The sequence below is a fragment of the Sceloporus undulatus genome, chromosome 6, assembly GCF_019175285.1.
Source record: "Sceloporus undulatus isolate JIND9_A2432 ecotype Alabama chromosome 6, SceUnd_v1.1, whole genome shotgun sequence".
Lineage (NCBI taxonomy): Eukaryota > Metazoa > Chordata > Lepidosauria > Squamata > Phrynosomatidae > Sceloporus > Sceloporus undulatus.
Window position 1 is genome coordinate 40,629,348 of NC_056527.1, and position 22,749 is coordinate 40,652,096.

General features: G+C 39.1%; 1 protein-coding gene across 5 annotated transcripts in view; it reads right to left on the reverse strand.

The window, feature by feature from the left end:
- Positions 1 to 22,749, reverse strand: part of IGF2BP3 (insulin like growth factor 2 mRNA binding protein 3) — a 97,564-nt gene that overhangs the window by 26,685 nt on the left and 48,130 nt on the right. For all 5 annotated transcript variants that reach the window (XM_042471934.1, XM_042471932.1, XM_042471936.1 and 2 more), the window contains exons 5-10: positions 16,387 to 16,438; positions 16,232 to 16,295; positions 9,738 to 10,022; positions 6,035 to 6,169; positions 4,550 to 4,672; positions 189 to 324 (exon numbers count right to left, since the gene is read on the reverse strand). In XM_042471934.1, the coding sequence (XP_042327868.1) occupies positions 189 to 324; positions 4,550 to 4,672; positions 6,035 to 6,169; positions 9,738 to 10,022; positions 16,232 to 16,295; positions 16,387 to 16,438 (795 nt within the window). The remainder of the gene's footprint in view (positions 1 to 188; positions 325 to 4,549; positions 4,673 to 6,034; positions 6,170 to 9,737; positions 10,023 to 16,231; positions 16,296 to 16,386; positions 16,439 to 22,749) is intronic.

Consider the following 22,749-nt stretch of genomic DNA (forward strand, 5'->3'; position numbering starts at 1 on the left):
AAGTTTGGGGATTCTTTAGTGCACATAAAATTAACTAGGCTTTCCACCAGAAAGACCAACCACACATGTGGCTTTCCTTCTAAAGATGAAGAGTTCATCAACACACCCCATGCCTTCTTCAAATTATCTTATAGGGAGAAGATAAAATAATTTACCAGTTTAAACCATGCTACAGGAAATATACTTACATTCATAGCAGCAATATCATTTTCATATGATTCCCTGATTTTCTTCATTATTTCTTCTTCAGCCTTAGCACATGTTTCAATACTGCCTTTAACTGTAATGGTCCTTTCTGGATTATAGAGTGTCAAGTCTTGCAATCTGTAAAGAACAAGGCAGCAAAGTGATATGCGTATAATGGGCTCTACTTAAAAATAGAAAGAGAGTAAAAACACTTAAAAGACTTCAGGTATGCAATGTATAGGATATGGGCAAAAAGCAATAGAAGATACAGGAGAGGCAATGACCTGTGGGACATAAGAGCTAAGTAGTGCCAGCAACCAGCTCAAATTCAGGCAAAATACAACGAAGGTGTTTATCAAACGGGAGGAATTTCTCTTAAATTCGAATAAAAAGAAAGTGGGGCCAGAACACATTCACTTAAATTCGCTAGTTTCGCGCAATTACGTGAATACGCATTGCACTCGAACTGGCTCCTCAATGCCCGAAAATAGCATGCCATTGCCCGAATTTGCATGTGGCAGTCTATAACGCAATAACGTGAAACCACATGATTGCATTCGGAGTGACTTCCCATTGCCCGAATTTGCGTGTAGTGGGTTATCACGCAATAACGTTAAACCCCATGATTGCGTTCAGATTGCCATCGGATTATACTTCCAATTCCCCTTGTCTGATAAACTCCTAGGTCCTACCAAGCTACTAGTCATCCAACAAGGCATAGCTTCCTTCCTGAAAGAGGTTTAGCCTGCAGCCATTCTTCTGCCAAACAAAACTGAATAGCTGGGGAGATGTTCTAGGCAACACTGAATGGGACACATAGCTTCTTCGTGTCTTCCTCGTACTTTGCCTGTTGTGGTGCTTGAGGAAAAACAGAACCAAGACTGTTCTAGTTCCAGAAAGCAGTGTTCAGCAAGGAAAGAAGGAGCTTTGCATTTTTGTACTGCTAACTCTAGCACGTTCCTAGTTGAATGATATCTGCACATTTACCAAATGGCAAACAGTTTCCAAATTGATTTAAGAGCTTGCAAATAAGAACACACATATTCACCTGGGACATTTTTATGACTTACATCAAAATGTTATGCATTTTTAATTTATGAAACATGTATTGTGGTATGCCTGCTACAGATACAAAGGGCTGTATGGTTCAAGTCATTTTTATTGCTATCAAAAATTAGGGTGGCCAAACAACAATCTAAGCCCCATGGCTAAATTCACATACTTGACAAAATTAAAACATACCTAATTCACAAGCATGTGTTTACAATCTTTCACCAGAAAGACATACCAGGATAAAAATTATACTTCCTTTTCCAGAAAAGAAAGTAGAAAGAAAGAGTCACTACCTCTTCCAACCCTCCTCAATGAGGCCTTATAATGATGGCACTCAGAATATGCCAGAAGGAAATCAAGGCGAAGAAATGCTTTTTTAAGGAATAAAGGGACAAGGAAGAGATCTGAACATATTAATAGTTTAGGAGTAAAGGACACCTAACATGGATACCAAGGGAAAGAACAAGGGGGGGGGGGGGCAGGGTCCAAATAATTCTCTTTTTGTCTTCCTACCATGTCACCTTTGCCTCTCCTGGACAACAAAATAACTCAATCCTGGAAGTCTCCCTTACTGCATATAGAGAAAAAAACTAACTTTGGTCTTGAATGATGGATCCAAATGCATAACCATTAAATCCTTGAGAAAAATACATAATTCCTTCCTAATGTATAAGGCCCAACACCCAGAAATTATGTGTGTTGATGTAATAGCAATCAGAAATAAAGCTTTCCATGACAGAAACTTAGGAGTATTAGACTTGAGGATCTTGTACAGTTAAGGTTGAAGAAAAGACAATGCTACATTAACTGATACCTATCTAGGATCATAGGCCTTCCTTTATTCACTGCTTATAAAAAGCTCTCCAACAATTCATAACACTTCATTCAGACTCTTAGTGGGGTCTTTCCTAGGAGACAATATTGTGTCAATTATATTACATCCCAGCGTCTCCAGATTGCCCCAATCAACCTGCAAGAATATAGCTGTAATGAGCTCAGGTTTGAGTAAAGCATACTTTCCTACACTAGCAGATCTTTCCTAGTAAGAAAGGATTATAGGTTCTAGCATGACAAATTTCATAGGTCAAAGCCTTCTGGGGAGTCACTTGGGAGCAATTCATAGCTTTTCTTTCTGCTCTTGTTTCAATTTGCACAGAAAAGAACGTTTATTGGGAAAGCAATTGTAAAGACAACAAAACCCAATCTGTTGTGCCACCAGGTTGTCAAATTACTCATCCCTCATGCTTTGGCTGTGTGAAAATGGGTGAAATTGTTTTCACCTTGCAACTGAGATTTTGAATATCTAACTCACCATAATGAATGACTCCCCCTACATTCTGCCTGCTCAGCCAAACCTCTGTCAAGTTGAAACGTCCCTATAAACATTTGGCTGAAAGAACATTCAGTTGAGCTAAATCCTCCCAAATTCAATCCTGAACAATTTACACTTTGTTTCCTTTACAATGGATTCACACCAAACTGGGGAGATTATCAGACAGAGAGAAAAGCCAGGAGTAAAAGGTATATTCCTGGCAAAGTTGCACGATCGCATTGAAGATTTTCAGACACATCACACTTATCCAGGACTTAACCCATGAAGATCCAGGAATGTTCCAGCAACAAACCATTCACATGGAAGTCCTGGGAATGGTTTGTTGCTGGAGCAGTCCTGGATCTTCATGGCTTAAGTCCTGGTTTAAGTCCTGGATAAGTGCAATGTCATCTGAAAATCTTCAGCACAATCATGCAACTTTGCTGGGAGTGTGCCTTTTTCTTCCCTGATTTTCCCCCATCTGATATTCTCCTAAAAGGGACAGCTAATACCTCCAAAGACAGAATCCGATTAAAGATGATTTGAGGAAATCAATATAACATGTCCAATAGTATATATATATGTGTGTGTGTGTGTGTGTGTGTGTGTGTGTGTGTGTGTGTGTGTATATATATTCATCATGCATAAATATAAGGTACTGCATCCAGGAAGAAAAAATTAAATGCACAAGCATAGAATGGGTGACAACTGGCTTGGCAGCAGTGCATGTGAAAGAGACCTAGGGGTCTTAGTAGGCCACAAACTAAATAAATGTCAACAACGTGATGTGACAGCAAAAAAAAAAAAAAAAGGAGGGGGGGGGGGGGGGGGGGGGGGGAGGGGGAGAGAGTAAGAGAGTGAGAGAGAGAGAGAGAGAGAGAGCAAATACAGCAACCAAGACAAGGGAAATAACAGAACTAAGCTATTATGTGAAGTTGAAGGCTTTCATGGCCAGCATCCATACTTTTTTGTGGATTTTTCGGGCTATGTGGCCCACAAAAAAACTACCAAGCTATCGTGCTTTGGTCAGATCTAGTGTTTAAGAAAGCTATCAACAACCTGTAACATGCCAGAGGAGCGTGCCAAAAAATGATAAAAAGTCTGCTAAATTCTATGTGGAATGACTGATGGAGTTGGGCATGCTCAGCGTGGCAAGGAGAACACTGATATGGCAGCCATTTTTAAATATCTAAAGGGCTGTCTGATTGGTGATGTATTACTTAAGTATTATTCCTTAAATGTAGCAAATTAAACTGACTGTCCACTAGCATCTTAAAAACTAAGCAAGTCATTATGACATAATATTTTATAGACTTCATTCTAATTTGTGTATGTATGTGCCTTTAATTTGCCTGTTGAGCTATGGCAACTCCATGAATTTCATAGACTTTTCTTAGGCAAGGAATACTCAAAGATGGTTTCGCCAGTTCCTTCCTCTGAAATATAGCCTACAGCACCTGATATCCATTGGCTTTCAGTTGACAGGTAACTTGAAGGTGTTCATACCCATGTGCACGCGCACACGCGCACACGTGCACACACACACACCGTAGAATCAAAAAACCATAATATGCAAGGAGCATATCAGTCAAATTTCTATGGAGATATAAATCTATTTTCCAGTTGTACCTGGAACTAGAATAAGCAATTATATGAATTCAATTATATGAATGAACTCTAATGTTCAGGAAATGCTACAAGCCATTAAGTCAATTCCAGTTAATTGGAGGTGCATCACATGAAATGGTGGTGCATCACATGAAACATAACATGAGGTACTAGTGGTTCCAGTAAGTGAATCATTTTAAAACTACTGTTTCAACCCATTGTTCTGTATCTCTCAGAATGGATTTGGTTTTGTGGATTTGTGAATCTATTCTGTGCATATTTATTTGTCCTTTAAACACTGAGGAGGAGGATACTCTTTAATACTTCAGTAGTAAACCATAAAACCTCCTTTAACATGCACCATCAGCAATGAAACCATCTAATACTTACGGAGATATTGTGATTTTAGTGTCTGTGTCCTGTTCAATTTTCTTCAGATTCCGTCCTTCTTTACCAATAAGCCGGCCAACAAAATTGTTATGTGCTAGTATCTTCAAAGGTATTTCTTCTGTACTGTAAGCAATCCAGAGAATTATATGAACTCAAGAGTCACATAATCCACTAGTAACTATAAATTCCAAAGATGAACGTTCCACAAGGAAACAGGCTCTGATAGTTAATGATATAATCAGGGAGTTCTCACATTGTTATAAAACTGGTCCAGTTAAAGAAAGAAAGGAAGGAAGAGAAGTTTGATACTCTTAAGTGTAGTTATTAATATTGTTTGAACTACAGACCTAACTAATGGTAGAATTCTTTTAGGAAATTTTCAGAAGGAAGGAATTACTATTTTCTGCTATTTCCTTAACCTTGGAGAAAGATTCCTCTATATCAGCCAGCCACAGACATCTCCTTCTACTTGATTTGAATCCTCTTTGGGACACTGTCTCTTCCAAGTCTTCTCTACTTTTGCCTTCTTTTCTACCTTATAACCAGAAATTACCAGAGCAAGTAGCTTATTAGGGGTGGGATGGGGAAAGTAGGAAGAGCAAAACAGCAATTTGTATGCCCTTCAGACACATTAACCTCTTCAGCTTCAGCTGACATAATGGGGCTTAAACAGTTGTGTTCCACATAAATAAAATATCATGGAACCAAAAATGAAAGGAAGGAAAGAGAAAGTATGCCTCTGCATGTTTCTATCACATATACAATGCATAAAGAATGATGTGGCTTTTCATGCTATTTCAGTAAGAAAGAAATGTAAAAACCACAAGAGATTAGAGGAAAGTCCAATGCCACTCTTTTCTCTGACCAGGTGTTTTCCTCTCCCACATCTAGTATACCCCTGTATTACTACTGCAGTGGTATGGGAGGGACGTGCAGTTAATTTAACAAAAAGATAAGAGATGCTTTGCAATTTATCAACGGGGACTTTTAAGCAAACCCCAAAATCCACTGCCTACATGTAATGCTTATAAATTATGTAAAAATAATTTTCTTATAAATAACTTCAAATCACAAATATCGAATGCACTCATTTTTAAAGAGGCCTATCAAATCCAAGCACCCATACTTTTCTGATACTCTCTATTTTACCACTGCCAAGCTGCCTGGGAATGACCCTTCACATCTATACATGTTTCATTTCCTGTTTGCAAGTATTAGAAAGCCATCTGAAAATAAAACAGTCACTAAACTTGTACCACAAAAGAGGTGCTGGAAAGTGAAGTGAAAAGTCTGCTTTGCTATTGCCCATCTATTGCCTTCTGTCACTCTGTAGTACATGCAAAAATACCATAAGAACCAAGACCTGACAGTCCTCAGGGTTCATCTGTTATTTTATATATCACTGCTTTTAATTATCAATGATTTTAATTACTGGTTTCAGTTAAAACATGGGAACATACCCTTAATCAAACACTATTTACTCACAACTTGGTATCTTGAGCTTCCTTCTGCATTATCTCCATGATGATTTTACAAGCGGTTGAGCACCCTTCTGGAGTAGAATGGATTGTAATTGGTTTTTCAGCAGCACCTGCATTTTCTTTACGATGAATATCAATTCTAGAAAGAAAACAGTAGTAAAATGTATGTTATAGCTTTCAGAAATTAGCCTGGGTTCTTTACTAGTAAAGTGTCTACACGCCAGTATGTTAGAAATATTGGCATGGATAGGATATGCATCTCCTTTCACACCAAAAGATGTATACTGTTCATTCAGTGTTGACGATGGTGAAGGATGTTCAAAAATCATCTGCTTATGCACACCAAAGGCTACTTCTGTGAATATTACTTACTGGATCAGGGCAATTATAACTCTTGAAGAATGTCATTCTTTTTAAGTTTCCATACCCAACCACACTCCTTATGAATAAATCATAGCACTCACTGTCATCAGATAGTCATGGTAAGCTATTAATTTCATAAGCGATCTGGCTAACTTCATTAAACGTCTTATCCAAGCAATGTGTATAGTTTGCTGTGTCTTTTTTTAAAAAATGCCAACACTTTTTGAGCAAATTCCAAAATAAGGCAAGTCCTGGCCAGCTGCTCATCGCTTATGTCATCAGTTTTAGTACTCCTCCTCAACAAGTTCACTAATTTAGCAAGAGGCATCATTCAGATCCCTGGCTCCAAGCAATTCTAGAATACTACTAGGATTCGGTGAATAAATAGGTATACAGTCAGCATAGTGTAGTGGCTTGAGTGCTGGACTATGACTCTGGAGACCAGGGTTTGAATTCCAGCTCATCCATGTAAACCCATTGGGTGATCTTGGCCAAGTCACACTCTCTCGGCCTCAGAGGATGGTATTGGCAAATTCTCTGACTAAATTTGCCAAGAAAATCCCATGATAGGTTTACCTTAGGGTCTCAAGTTGGAAAGGACTTGAAGGCACACAACAATAACAACTGGATTCATAATTAAAAAGCAATAATTTTCTAAGATATTCTAACAATATGGGCGCAAATATCAATGTAAAACTTGAAACAGGGTACAGATATATTAAATAAAATAAATAATAAATAGCTACCAAGGCCCGGTACATACCAGCCTTTCAGGTGCCCTCGTCATGTGCTTCTGCTTGGGGGGCAGAACGCCCACAAGCCCCGCAACTCTCGCACATGATGAGGGTGTAACAATAGTGACACCCTGTTTACATGGGGCGCTGCCATTGTTACATAAGTGCCATGCGGTGACCTGCACGGCACCGCAAACCACATATGTAACGAGTGCGCCGGTGGTACACTTGTTATGACGACGACGTGTCTTCAAAAGAACCTGCTTTTTGCGGGGGGGGGGGGGTCCGCCAGTGGGAAGCCTCGCCATTTGGCAGCTGAGGCTTCTCTCCAGCAGAAAAACGGGTGGCAGCAGGCTGTCCTTTTTGGGCGGTCTGTACCGCACACAAGAATAAAACTCAGCTCGGTGCTAATGCTTGTTCCAACAAAGATATCACAGCAATGAAACATACAAATGAAGGACTACAGTGACTGAAAATCACACCTAGAGAGGTCATGACAGCACTGGTACACAATTTGAACTGACCCATGGTTTGGCTTTTACAACATCCTAGTGATGAGAAGGAAAGAGTGAAAGGAAAGAACAGATCTACTGGAATGCCCAAGGAGTGTTTATCCAGATCTGTTTGGCTGCATAAAGCGGTGGACTTCTTTTAGTTTTAAAGTCCTCTTTTCTGTGGTTTGTTTTTTAACTAAAGAGGCACTCCATGTCAAATGAGATGTTACTACAGGATTAGGCATCATAATTCAGCAGTGCCCACCCAGACATGTCTGGATGGATTCTAGGGATCTGTCTAGGGACAGATGTTCCACATGATGGGATCTGGGGACTCACCCCTGATGTCACCCTTCAAAGCGGAAGAGATCACCTACATTGCTCCTGTTTTTTGTATGCACTTCTTGTGGACAAAAGATTGACTCCCAGCTTCCCTGCCATGGACAACCTGAGACCAGATCACTAACTTCAGCATGAGCTCATTTAGGTCAGGTACACAGTTAGTTGTATCAGGAATTTGTTTTATTTTCTCTGGCTGGTAGTTGGTTCTAAACACACCTATGCTTAATATTCTTTTACAAAGTAAAGTGTTCCAAACTATATGATGTCTTATTAGCTTGATGTAATTTTTTTTACTTAGAATAAAAAGTCCCTTTCTATACCTCTCTGTCAATTTCTCCTGTCATGCAAAGTATACTTTCCCCAGACCTCAGGGAGGAGTGTGTCATAGATCTGGATTAAGCTAGTTCATTTCAATATCATTCATTACATCATGTTCCTAAAATGAATGGGAGGGAGGGAGCAAGAACTAACTTCAGAGAGTATTATCCCTTTCTGCTTGCTGGCAATGAATTGCCCCACAAGGAAAGAGATGGTGGCAATAACTAGGGGAGCAAGAGGAAAACTGTTTTGTATTCAAAATTAGCCCAGAGATCTCAAAGTATTTTCTGTTGACAGACTCCCTGGTTAATTAGAAGAGAATGCTGCTATCAACTAAAAGAGGTACTAGATAGACAGAGAGACAGATTTAAAAAGTCTTAAGATCATATTTATGATCTGAAACTACCCAGAGGCAGGACACCAAGTATATTTTTCTGTTCTTCCACCACTGCTAGTCTGGGATTTAAATAGTTGCCAGAACCACTGACAATTAGAGAGGGAAAATATTAATATGGATTTTGGACAGTTAGCTAGCATCTAGGTGCCCCAAGTTTCCCAGGATGCCATAAAGAGGTCTGAAAGTTTACCACTGCAGAAATTCATAATAAAATATATACTCAAAAATGAATGCTACAAAAGTAAAGTTACACTATGTGAGGGTACTTTATTGTAACTTTTGACATCATCAGGTAGATCTACCAATAAAACAACAGCAGTTCCCACATTCAGTTGTATCACTTCACACAAAATGGCTACAATAAGAATAATTTGCCTCTCAGACACACTAGTCTTGGTCAACAACAACAGCAATGCTGATGAGACATTTAACACAAGTATAACTAATACTCTCAAATTCTGTGGCAACAATATACTGCAATCTTCACATTATTGATTCCATATGTTATGTAATTTGAATACAGTTGGTCCTTCCCATCAACAAGGGTTGGATTCCCACCCCCCAGATAGGGGAAAAACACGGAGCTCAAGCCCATATTAGTCAATGGGTGGTGATGTGCCTATGGGCACGCACCACCAATGAGTAATATGGGGCAGGGTGAAGCATGGCATAGCCAAACCACGGGTGGCGGATACAGCGGGCCCACTGTATTATGTATTAATATAGTAGTAGCATTATTTTAATTTGTTGCATTTTTCATTGCTTTACATTCTCAGCATTATTTGGAACTATTAAATGTTTCTCACACTTATCTCTTTACTCAAAAGTTATTAATATGTCACAGAGTCGGAATTCACCAACATGTTATTTAGACATGCCTATCAGCAGTAAGATTCTTATCATATGCATTATTGCACAAGACAACTCTTCTCCTAAGTATTATCACACACCAGTTTTAAGATTTACTGCACTAATCCATTAATCAAACTTCAGCAATAATAGAAAGCAAGATATACTGTTCTTTAAAATTAACAACAAACATTTAGCAAGGCAACTTACTTTGACTGTGTCTGCTTTGTGATGTTTCTAATGGTGGCTCCTTCTTTTCCAATAATGGCTCCTACAAACTGGGTGGGAACCAGCATCCGTAGTGGAACATCAGACTGTGGTTTCTGCCTTGAAGCTGCACCGGGTGAACCTTGTCTCGGGGGACCTCTCTGTCCAAACCCACGTCTCCCTTGTGGATGCTGCTGAGGAGGTGGTTGTGCTGCCATCTCATCGGGGATATATGCAACTTTTAGTGAGTAGTTTTCAAGCTGGAATCCATTCAGTTTTTCTATTGCTCTGTGTAGGATTTGCAAGGGAAAAAAGATTTAAGTAAGTGTTCAGAGAATAAATTATTCAGTTATAAGCCTTCATTCACAAGTGACAGACTCCCATGTACACATATACACTTCAGTCCATTTGGTGTGGCCTTCTTCATTTTCCCTTCTCTGTTCTTCATCCTTATCATGCTATCCTCTTCAGGTTCTTAAGTCTGCAAGCAGTGCTCTACCCTTTTCTTATTCTTTCTCATTACGATTAGTAATATTTTGTTAAATATAGTAATTGGGACACTCTTTTCTTTCACAATGAAAAAGAACTGCCTTTATTATTAAACTCTCAAAACATGGGACCTGAGGACATATCCTAGACATGCACATTTTGGCTCGGAAAAGATTTTAAGACATCTGGGTCAAATGACATGGCTTGATTAACCACTGAAATACACTAGTAATACACTGTAATATACTAGTTTTGTTACCTTGTACAACTGGTATTCCACATAAAGCTTTAAATACTTTTGGAATCAACTCACATTCACTAATGTGAGAACTTGTTATTCTCAAATATAATTCTTTGTTAAGCTCTTACACATTTTTTTTACATGTCTGCCAAACTCCATACATATATGTAAGTGACAAGTTTGTGATGCATTCTCCCAAGCTGTTTCTGAAGAAATGACTGTTTTTTCAGTCCAGGATAGTCACATTAAACCATAACCTGTAAAGCCCATCAGATCAAAGCATTTGCAACACAGACAGACACACAGACAGAGTATTCTATTTTATGTTACATCCACCTACAGCATGCAATGTGTCATTTAGTATGGTAGCATGCCTATTTTGAATGCACTGTAGAAAATACTTTAAAACACTTAACTACTCGTTTGGTAGTAATAAAGAAGATGCTGAAAATACATTTTCTTCCTGTCCAAGAATATATTTTTGAAATAGTAACTTCTCAAATAAAGTAGCATCTTGAAAGCATATTTGGGAGAATTTAAGAAATATATTTGTGAACAGCTTTACTTTACAAACCTGTAAAATTCTGAAATAGAATTTAATCACCCAAACAAAATGGTAAAACTGTTTCTGAAACAAGGAAGCGTAATCTAAATTGCAAAGGGAACATAAGTGATATACCAAGATTAAATGGATCCTCTGTTATTTTGTTGTTATTATTATTATTATATTTTATTTTTATAGCACTGTAAATGTACACAGCCCATTACATACAAATAATCAAATCAATAAAAATACAAAAATATAAAACCTGCCAATGGCGTACAATCTACAAAATACATGTATAAACAATAGGTAATAATATAAAATAGAATTCATTAAAAAAGCAGGCAACAAGAAAACATCAACATCCACTATCTAATCAAATATCAGATAAATATTAACACAGTGCCTGGGAATGCTTCCCTGAACAGGGTGGTCTTCAACTCAGATTTAAAAGTGGTCAAAGAAGTGATGACCCATGTTCGTGGGGGAAGAAGGTTCCAGAAGTGAGGGGCAGCAAGTGAGAAGGGACGGGGCAGTGGAGAACCTAGGCTGGGACAGCAAACCTTGACTACTAGAACGGAGGGTATGAGTGGGAATGTAAGGAGAAAGAAGATCAGATAAATAAAGAGAGGTCAGCCCATGAAGGGCTTTAAAAGTTAACAACAGAAGCGTATACTGAATACGGAAGGGAAAGGGGAGCCAATGAAGGGATGATAATAAAGGAGAAACATGGTCAAAGTGGCGTGCGGATTAATGATGCATGCTGCTAAATGCTGAACGGAAATTAAAGGACGAAGATGAGAGAGAGGAAGCCCTGCCAGAAGGAGGTTGCCGTAATCTATCCAGGAAACCACCAGGGCATGGACCAGAGTCTTTGCAGTGGAGGTTGAGAGAAATGGACAGCTTTTGGCAATGTTGTAAAGAAAGAATCTACAGGCTTTGGCTGTGGCCTGGATGTGGAGGATGAAAGACAAAGAGAAATCAAAAGTGAAACCAAGATTGTGGGCTTCCTGGACTGGTCGAATAGAAATGTCATCAATATAAACAGAAAAGAAGTACTGAAGGGTAGACTTAGGTGGAAAGATAAGAAGCTCCATTTTGGACATGTTGAGCTTCAACTGCCAATGGCGCATCCACTGTGAGACAGCAGTGAGACAAAATGAAACTTGCTGTTCAAGCTCCGGAGAAAGGTCAGGGGTGGAAAGATACAGCTGAGTGTCATCGACATACAGATGATAGGAAAAACCAAAAGAGCTGATAAGTTTTCCTAGGGACAATGTGTAAAGAGAGAACAGTAAGTGACCCAAAACAGAGCCCTGAGGAACTCCAACAGATAAGGGAACAGAGGACAAAGTCACCCGTGACCACTGCAAAAGATCTATCTGACAAATAAGCCTCTGAAATATTTCAGCTACTGAACTCTGAATTTTTCTCCACATCACAACAAGCAGCTGATGTTTTTCTCCTTGTCCACAATTTACTAAAAAAAAATCCAACACAAGTCCATGTTTACAGAAAAAGAAGGCAAATGACCATATCCTTTCTGGTTAACTATACCCAGGTTATTTTAGAATACTATTGAATATTTGAAAGCAAATAGTAACAAACAAGAATACAAGTAACCAAAGGTGTTAATTTCAAAAAAATAAGGAATGTGTTTCCATAGCAACTCAACTGCTCCTGAGTAATGTGGATTATAACATAATTTTATACTGTAGTTGAACAAATGTTAAATGCTGTGATGGCAGACCGTGTAAAGCTGTTCTTAGAACTTTTATGATGGGGGAAAAACATTTGTCTGAACTTTAGTTTTCCCTGTATCTAAAGGGTCAGGGTCCAAGGCAATGTTTAGATCAAGCAAGCTGAATCTATTAAAAATTAACCTCCAATTAACAAGAAAGTGTGCTAATCCTCCGCCAGCCTTCTTAGTAAGATCACAGAATTTCCTAGCCACCTCTCTTCCACAAGTCTGCTTACTTGCATGTAAATCCACATACTCAATTACAAGCAGTTCCACACTAGGACTTAAATATTGGCTAGTCTAGACCCCCCAATTAATTGTGTTATTTACCGTATATATCCAACTATATGTTCCTTGCAAGCTGTCCCAGTCAACAACCTGGTCATAGCATTTTGGACACACTCTTATGTTTTGAAACAGTTTCAAAAAGCCCACGTAGAGCGTGTCACAGTAACCCAATTGGAATGCTACCAAAGCCTCCTTTACCATGGCCACATATGACATCCTAAGGAATGCTTTAGTTTTAATCGTGCAAATGCCCTCCTGGCCACCACTGAAACCTAGACATCCAGGCTCAAATCAGAGTCCAGGAGTATGCCCAAACTGCAACTGAGATTTCAGAAGTGTAACCCCATCCAACACAGGATAAATCTCTATTCCCTGATCTGTTTTCCAACTGATAAGTAGCACTGCTCTCTTGTCTGGATTAAGTTTCAGTTTGTATGCTCTCATCAAGTCCATTATTGACAACAGAGACTGATTTAGCACTGAAGCAGTTTCCTTGGAGTTAGATGGAAAGGAGCGGCCATCAGAATTTTTTGTTGTTGTTGCTAGCTGCCCTCCAGTTGGCCTGGACTCATGGTGACCCTATGCATAAGACATCTCCAAGCCCGCTTATCCTCCACTGCTGTACTTAAGTCTTGTAGATTCAAGCACATGACCTCCCTAATTTAGTTTAACCATCTGGTGTGCAAGTCCCATCCCACAGAAGCATCACAGAAGAATAACATGATTGATTGTATCAAAAGAGAGGTCCAACAGTAAAGGCCTCACCGCTGCCTCTTAAAGACAGGATGGAACTTTACTTTGCTGCAGTGAAACATTCACCTCTCCCTTTGCCCATTCAGCCAGTCCCCCTTGGGCATCTTTTGTAAGCCAGGAAGGGCACAGGTCTACTATACATGTGTTGGCCTTCATCTCTTCAAGCATCCTATCCACATTCTCAGGCTGCACACTGAAAGGCATCCAGTACACATACACATGTGTAACCTTGCATTTTCAAGCCTGGTCTCTTATCAAAGGATGTGGTAATTGATATGCATCTGTAAACTAAAAGACATGCTCCAATCACTTACCTTCTTCATGTATCATGATACTTTTCCCCAACAGCCCATTTTAAAATTAAATTAGCAACAAGAAAAAATGCTTTGTCATGTATTATAAAATCAGTTCCCCCAACTTGCCCAAATCCACTTCAGATGAGAAAACAGACACAGTAGTGACAGTACCCCTATTCTGCCTCTCAGGAAGGGCAAGCAGCCAACTAGTCTTGGCATACTTACTCCCCACCTTCTTTTGCTGCTCACACACAGCTGCTGTGGGGCTGCACCTGACTGCCTGGAGGCAACTGTTACTCCCCTACAAGCAACCAGGCAAATACTCAATTACAATACTGCATAAGGAAAAATTAAGCCTTCAGTTGGTTAGCACTAAAATCTTGCAGCAGCAACAACAACAACAATTTATTTTTATCCCGCTTCTCCAAACAGATCAAAGCAGCTAACAATAAAAGCAATTCTCAATTAGTCACAGTGTGGTGTGTCATCCAAAACAGAGCTCATGGTGGACAGAATGTTCCCCCCCACACACACAGAAGTGTATGAAGCTAACAATGCTTAGCAATGTCAATGGCTTTTTCAATTCTTTCACAGTAGTTTTTTTTTAACAATATAGTACACTAAGAAGAACTAATTGCATATTTCCCAATTTCTGCCTCAGTTTTAAAGTTTAAACTGCAATGATACAGAATGACTTTTTTTTTTCTTTAGAGGATATTACACAATGGCAGGGAGATGAGGGATGTGGATCCCATTGTGGAGCATAATGGCAGAGCGGGCTGATTATCCAGCTGGTAAGATTCACCAGAAATACAAGTTCTTAAAGAAACCAACAATGACTGGATTCTGAACCTTTCTTCCTAGGACTGCAGGAAGTCTAAGAAAAGCTAAGACAAGCCATGATGTAGATGTAGATTGTTGATTTTAAGCAACACACAAATACACTCAGACACCAAAAAACTAAAGATGATAATTTCAGTTAACCACAAGGTGGCAGAAAGTTCTAAGGGAAAAAGGTGGCAAGTAGTGGCAAGACAGAATCAACAGCACTATGCACTCCCTCTGATCCTGCCATGCTGCTGTTTATTAGGTGTTGGCAAAGGGGACTTATAGGCCTTGCAAGTCTCCACAGGACTATTCTTGGGTGGTATTATTTGATCTTAGTGTGAAACCTCAAAGGATGGAGACAGGGTGATTGCTTTCAGCTCTTTCACTGTGACATTTCCTGAAAGGTTTCATTTTGGTGGGGGTGAGGAGAGAGACAGAAGAGAGAGTGGGAGAGATTATACTGAATTTGGTTCCATCATCTAATGACGTCCTTCTCTATTTGCTCCTGCAAGTGCCAAGACCTCACTCGCTCAGTACCTGCCTATAAGAAGATACAATGGGTTCAGTCTAAAAGAATGCTTTTCTGTGAATGGAAAAGGTATGGGTCCAATGTACTTCTTGAGGAGCAATGTGTGATGATGTCACAACATGGAGACCCTAATGCAAACCTATCATGGTGTTTTCTTGGCAAGATTTGTTCAGAGGTTTGCCATTGCCTTCCCCTCATGCTGTGAGCATGTGACTTACTCAAAGTGACCCAGTGGCCAATCAAACCCCGGTCTCCAGAGTCAAAGTCCATCACTTGAACCACTACATATGCACGGCTTGTGAGTGTAACTATAGTGAGCCCTCTCCTTACGCAGGGGATCCGTTCTGGAAAAAGGGAAAATCTGCCTATGCTCAAACTCCATAAAAATATGCTCTAAGAATTTAAAAATAGTACTGTATAAAAAATAATGACAAAAGAATCTTAGCTATTAACACAACAGGTTTAAATGAACCTAAGGCCTTTCTTCTACAACTGTATTGAGAATTAACATAATTATTGTGTACCTGTAAGTCACTTCCAACTTCCTAAGATGACCCAATCATGGGGTTTTCTTGGCACATTTGTTTAAAGTAGGTTTGTCATTGCCTTCTTCTGAGACTGAGAGTGATTCACTCAGGCCCACTCAGTGGATTTCCATGGCTGAGCAGTGATTTGAATCCTGGTCTCTTAGACTCATACACTATAGTGGCTCTCATTAATAAATTCAGACAAATATTGGAAGCAGAAGAAAAACCTGAACACTACAATTGATATAAATGAGTACTTACTGTCTGGCCTGGTCCTTATTGGCATATGTTACATTTACTACAGCAGTCTCTGTGTCAGTATTCACTAGAACCAAGTAGATATAGAAGAAAAATAATTAAACACTGCTCTTTGTTTACTTCTCTTAAATGGAAAATGGTTTTGATTTTAATGTTACCTTGCTCACAGTTCTCCACTGTCCCATACTGTGCTAGCAAACTGTCCAGCACCTATAAAAAAGGACAACATATTAAATATTTAAGTTTGTATAGCAGTTATACATGTATATATACACTCTTGAGTAGCCTGTGAGGAGCCCCAATTATATTTATTTCCTACACTGCTACTGGAATGACTTATCTCAAAACCTTCCTGGAGTCTATCCAGTATGTGTTCTGAAGTTCAATGTCACAGTTTAAATTTAATGGTTAGTACCAAATAAATCCATTCAGCAACATAATGTGAAAACTAGTGTGTGTAGAAAGTCAGTCCATTATTCATAATAATAGTGCAAGAATAAATCTTCAGATTAAAATAAATTACACCAGCCAGGACAATCTAGTATTTTTTATGTATTTAGATGATTATAGGTATGTCCTCTAGCTCCTTGCTTCCCATTATGACCCATTTTCTAAAATCTACTTTCTAAACAAAGGAACAGCTTCATTTATATACCGCTTCATACTGAACTAACAGTTTCTAAGCAGTTTACAACTGTAAGCTAATTGCTTCCAACAATCTGGGTACTCATTTTAGCAACCTCGGAAGGATGCAAGTCTGAGTCAAGCTTGAGACCTTTTGCTGGTATTGAACTCGCAACCTTATGGTTTTGAGTGAGTGGCTGCAGTACAGGCATTTAACCACTGCGCCACCAGGGCTCCTATATAATGCCTCTCTCGCCTTGAATTTGCTTTTTAAATTTAAGCTCAAATCTTACAAACACTTACTTGGAGTAAATACTAATAAACACAGCACTTTTTTCTGAACAGGATTAGCTTATACCTCCCACAGCATGAGTACATTATTTTAATGTGTATATCCAGAATATAAATCAATCAATCCTTTATTACAGTCCAGGGGTAGCCAAAGTAGTTTATCCAGTATTGCTTTGGTCTTGAGTAAAGAAACGTATCCAAAGCAGATATTTCTCTACTCGAGACCAATGGAAGACTGTAGAAACTGCAAAGATACTGATATTTTACAACACAAACTGCTGCTTTCAGTTATGCTCAGCTTCTATATAAATAGTAAAAGCTAAGTGTATTTGCAGCAATGTTGGCTTAATAAAAAGCCATTAGTTTTGAGGTTAAAGATTGTACATATTGAAAAAAAAGTTTCCAGTTACTACTATACTTTCTTAAACAATCAAAATGGGAAAACATATGCTCATTAAACACAAATAGTGCAATCAAATAAATACAAGACAAAAAGGACAAATAAATGCAAGATCTTATCCTTTCAAGAATTGGATTTCCTTTTTAAATTTTTTCTAATGTAAAAAATCCTTTAAAATATTTTTAGAGGCATATTTACACTGAAGTAAGCCTCAATGAATTTAATGCAATTTGCTTTCCAGTTAAATGTTCTCTCCCTATTAAGAAAGGACTTGCACATCTCTGAATGCAGCTTTTCAAGTCAGACAAACAGTAGGATTATTTAATACATCTTACATTTAAGTAAACAAAAATTATGTGTATTTTATTTAGGATACAGGCTTGGATGAAAGGCGTCCATCAGAGGAAGATGCCTTCTATAAGAGCAAAGTAACACCTGAACACAAACCATACTTAAAGATATAGCTCTTCCTACGAAATGTTAGCCTGCTAGTTTTTAAATGTGAAGTTGCAAGGAATTAAAGGATACTGGGAAGAATAACCAACAGCCCAAGATAATATATGTCTGTAGTAACTTTTAAAAACATTTAAAAGAGACACTAAAATTGGACTGGGCTGTTTTCATGCATTTTCCTCGAGTTTGTAACTGAATTTGTGTTTATTTAAGTTGAAATGTTAAAATCTACCAAACAAGTTCTCACTCCCGCCCCTGCATGAGAGAAGATGTGTAACACTGAACTTGCAGGTAAGTTAACAGTAAGCCATCACATTCAAACATTTAGCACTCTGTTCATCTTCATGTTGTTGTATTGTTAACTGCCCTCAAATCAACCTCATGTGATCTGACCTCTCCAAGACCTCCCTCCCATCTTCATGTATATAAGGTTAGACATATAAGAGCTATAATCTACCGTATATATTCGACTATAAGTCGACCTCATGTATAAGTCAAGGGCAGGTTTGGGGGCCAAAATGATGGATTTTAATATGAATAGTAGATAAGACAAGGATGAAACTTAGGGGCATGCAACAAAGGATCTAAATAATGAAGAAAAGGAAAATGATGTGAAAGAACTTACAAAATTCTGGCAGGCATAACTGTTTTGGTCTTACCCTAAAGGTTGGATTGTTTCCGGGCACAGTACCAAGGGTTGGTTATCACCTTTAAAGCCCTACATGGCTTGGGGCCAACTTATTTAAGGAATCACCTATTTCCATATAATCCACCCCATACACTCAGGTCCTCTGGGAGGAATTTATTGCAGCCCCTAAAGACCAGATTAATTGCAATCTCCCAGAGGACTTTTTCTGCAGCCGCTCCCAGCCTGTGGAATGGCCTGCTGGACGAGATCCATCAAATTACCATCCTAGACAGCATCAAGAAAGTTGTGAAGACAGATCTTGTCCGGCGGGCCTTTCCAGAATAAAGTACTCGGCCATACAATGATCTCTCACATATAGGTTATGATTCTGCCCACTCTTCTTAGATTTTAATGTTTTTATGAAATATTAAATACTAATTTGTTTAAATTTATTATTGAGAGAGTAGAGGGTTGGGTGTCAGTGTTTCCAGGACACCAGGGGATGGTTCCCTTTTTAAATAAGAGTTAAAGTACAGTGGTCTCTTCCCTTACGCAGGGGATCCATTCCAGACACGGACACCCCCACGTAAGGGAAATTCCACACATGCTAGAGCCCCATTAAAAATAATGGGGCTTGTGCCCATGGTGGCATGCTCGCTGTTGCTCTTCCGACATGGCTTCTAGCATATGCTGGAAGCTGCGTAAGGCATGCCCGTGTATGACGTGGGCACACAGTATGGTATTAACATTGACCCATGGATTGGTCGACCAAGGTTTGGGGGGGTCAATTTTTAAACTAAAATTTCTAGACCTATAAATGAGCATATACAGTAGCTCACCCTACACAAGATGGAATCTGCAAACCCACAATTACCATTCTATTAGATGAAAATACAGAAGGAAAACACCATGATACTATAATTCCCTCTTTTCTATCTTTCTAGCCTCAAGCATAAAAATATTAACACAGGAAGAGCCACATTTTAAACAGACCTATATATGAATGTACTGAAGAAGAAAAGCAGTTAATTAGAACTAGCTCTTGCATTCAAGCTTGTTTATATCCTAGCTTCTCCTTTTCATACCAACAGGCTCCCAAATCCTCCTTGACTTTGCAATATCTCCGTCTCCCATACATCTTGGTGGATTTTTTAAAATTTAAAAACATTATTAAAAAGCCAAATTCTCAGCTAGACAAACCATTTTTGTCTGAACTTCTCATCTGCCTCCCTATCTCCACATCCAGCTTTCCTGGGCAAACAAAACAAAATTTCTAGCCAAGTTGGTAGTGTGATAGCAATCCTGATGAGCAGCTGAAAATAAAAGTTTATTTGTGTAAATATTTACTCTAGCTAGAAAACAATTAATTCCTGTTTTATGTAGGAACTCCAGCATTTGTCTAAATTGGGTCTCCTCCTCTTGTTATAACACAGACCCCTTTCTTGCATACAAAAAGCTTCAGTCTTACACTGTGGACTTTCATTCAGACTCCCAAAGCTGACTGTGTTACAAACAGTGTTACTTTACACCAACCAATCCCAGTCAAAAATTACACTACATATCCAGCAGTAGACAAAGCAGAAGAACTACATATTAACATATTAAGTCTTTGAACCCAGTCTCATAATATATATAGGTTTAAAACTTTGTTTCCATTCATGAAGCTACTGGTGAAGTATTATCCTGAGTGCCCTAAAAATTTCATCACAGGATTTGCTGCATATATGCCCATCAATGAAGACTAAAAATATCCACAATATAGAATAATGTTTAAGATGAGGGCTATCAATCAAAGCTATGCTTTCAAGCTAGCACAATAGTGAGTGTTTCTTTTAAGTTGATAAGACTATATATTTTTACACTGGCATTCTTAAAATTCACTATTAGAGCATAGAATCAAGGGAAAGTTTAAGAAATGAGAGTAAGTGAACAAAAACATCAAGAAGTACACAATGCATACTTGTAAGTTAGTGGAAAGCTTGTGATGATAAGAGGTGGTTATGACAAGAATGAGAATCTTAAGATTCATTCCCACATAGCTATTTTAAACATAGCACACCATGTCTGCACAGTTCTCTCTAAATGGTTCACATATGTGACAAATATGGAAACAGACAGGGATATTTAAACACTGAAAAGGACATTTACAGAAATAATAGTTAGTGTGTTTAATACAAAAAGTATAACTGATCTGCTCCCTGAGAAGTGGGCACCCTTTTGAGGGACATGTTCCCTCAGGGGTACTCTCTCAGGGCTGAAAAAGATGGATGTTGTTATTATATCTAGACTTGATCTTTCAACAGAAGGGAAAACAATTTACTTACACAAAATAAAAAGCTACCCAGGAGGTCACCTTCTTCTAATCACCTAATCTGCAGCATATTTGTTATATTAAAATGCCAACAATACCAGCATGTTTTATGGGCCTATGAAACAAATATTCAAGGAGATATGGTGAGTTACTAGATCTCTGTCAACAAAACTTTGACAAATACTATCACTGTGTCCAGCTCTCAACAGCCTTAAAACCAGAGGTGGGCAAGTGCAGAATGTTTTTAATGACCTGTGACACTCCTGGGGTCACATGGACCACAGAAAAATAAAACAAAAAACCCAGAGTGGTTTGAAGTCCCACTTTTGTTTCTCAAACACTGTGATGTTAAATAGTACAAGGGAGGGCTTGCAATATTTAAGAAGTAAATTGTTGTATGTAGAGGCTTCCAAGGAGAACAATTCACCCTTCTTTTTTGAGGAGTCAGCCACAATAGCATCCTTGTAGGAGTTTCACTTTACAAACCTTGCCATAATCCATCTTCCTTTGTAATGTTGAGGCAATACATGCAGGGAAGGAGGACAGAGACTACTAGTCCCACAGTGAACACACATCTGATGTTAGCAGTTAGGCAAGAGCAGGTACACATGTGCCCAGCATCCCTGCAGGTAATCAGCTGCTATATATATTTTGAGTGACAGGCCCACTTTTATAGACTTGCAACAGAACATCAGATTAGACAACAGGTGTCTAGTATCAGTGTAGAAATAGTTCTAATTTACCCCTATAAATACAGAGGAAACTCCCAAGAGATAGAACAGTTCACTTGTAGCTGTCTAGGTAGGCTTCCCATATCCCAGTAACAACCGGGACCTACCCGTGTTTCAGGGCTTTGCATGGTCCCATCCTGGCTAACCCTAATTTCCCGGGTGCCACCCGGCCTCAGTGAGGCCTGGGAGGCGGCTCCATGGTCGGGGCTCCAGCTGCGGGCTTCTCCAGCCTTGGAGAGACCTACGAGGTGGCTTCGAGGCCGGGGCTCCGACCTCCATGATTGGGAGGCGGCTTTGCGGTTGGGGCTCGCCGAGGCCTCAACCAGCGCCAGGGAGGTATTGGAAGCAGCATCATGCTTGGGGCCTTGACCCCAGAAGATAAGGTAAAGGGGCTTGAGTATGGGGTGGATGCTAGGCCTTCTGTTTCCACTTCCACCTCCACCTCCCTTTCAGGATGGCGGATGAGCAGCAGGTAGGCCTAGGGCCTGGGAGGGGAGCTTAGTGGTTTTTTAAAATTTTTTAATGTGTTTTACTTTTAATTGAGTGTGCCCTCCATTTTTTTAATGTCCTACATTTTGCTGCACATTTTCCTGGTTTTGAGGTAGGGAATTATGGCAACCCTATGTCCAGGGAGCAACATTTTACCAGTGCCATGTGAAATTATATTAGCAAAATGTTAGCAAGGATGGAGGATTTTACACCTAAGAGGGAAAGCACAACATGTCAGACCTTTTCAAACAGTACTTTTTTCCCACACAAAGGAGAACTTGCAAGTACAGGAAACAACCCTACAATTCCCTTCACCCTGACTTTTATTTTATTGGATTGAGGGACTTTTTTTCTGAGAAATTCAAAATTAGCTTTAATAAATTGAGAGAAAGAACAGAGGCACATATACACAAACACAGAATATTATGAGGCAGGAATGATAAAATAATGAGCAAAGCAGGGATACAGCCAAACTGCTTAATGTTTTGGACTATGGCTTGGGAAGTTACTATCAAAAATCAGTAATTCAAGACAAGCTTTCCAGAAATACAGTCTGTCCAGCACTGCTTCCTGCACAATGTGCAGATGAAGAAG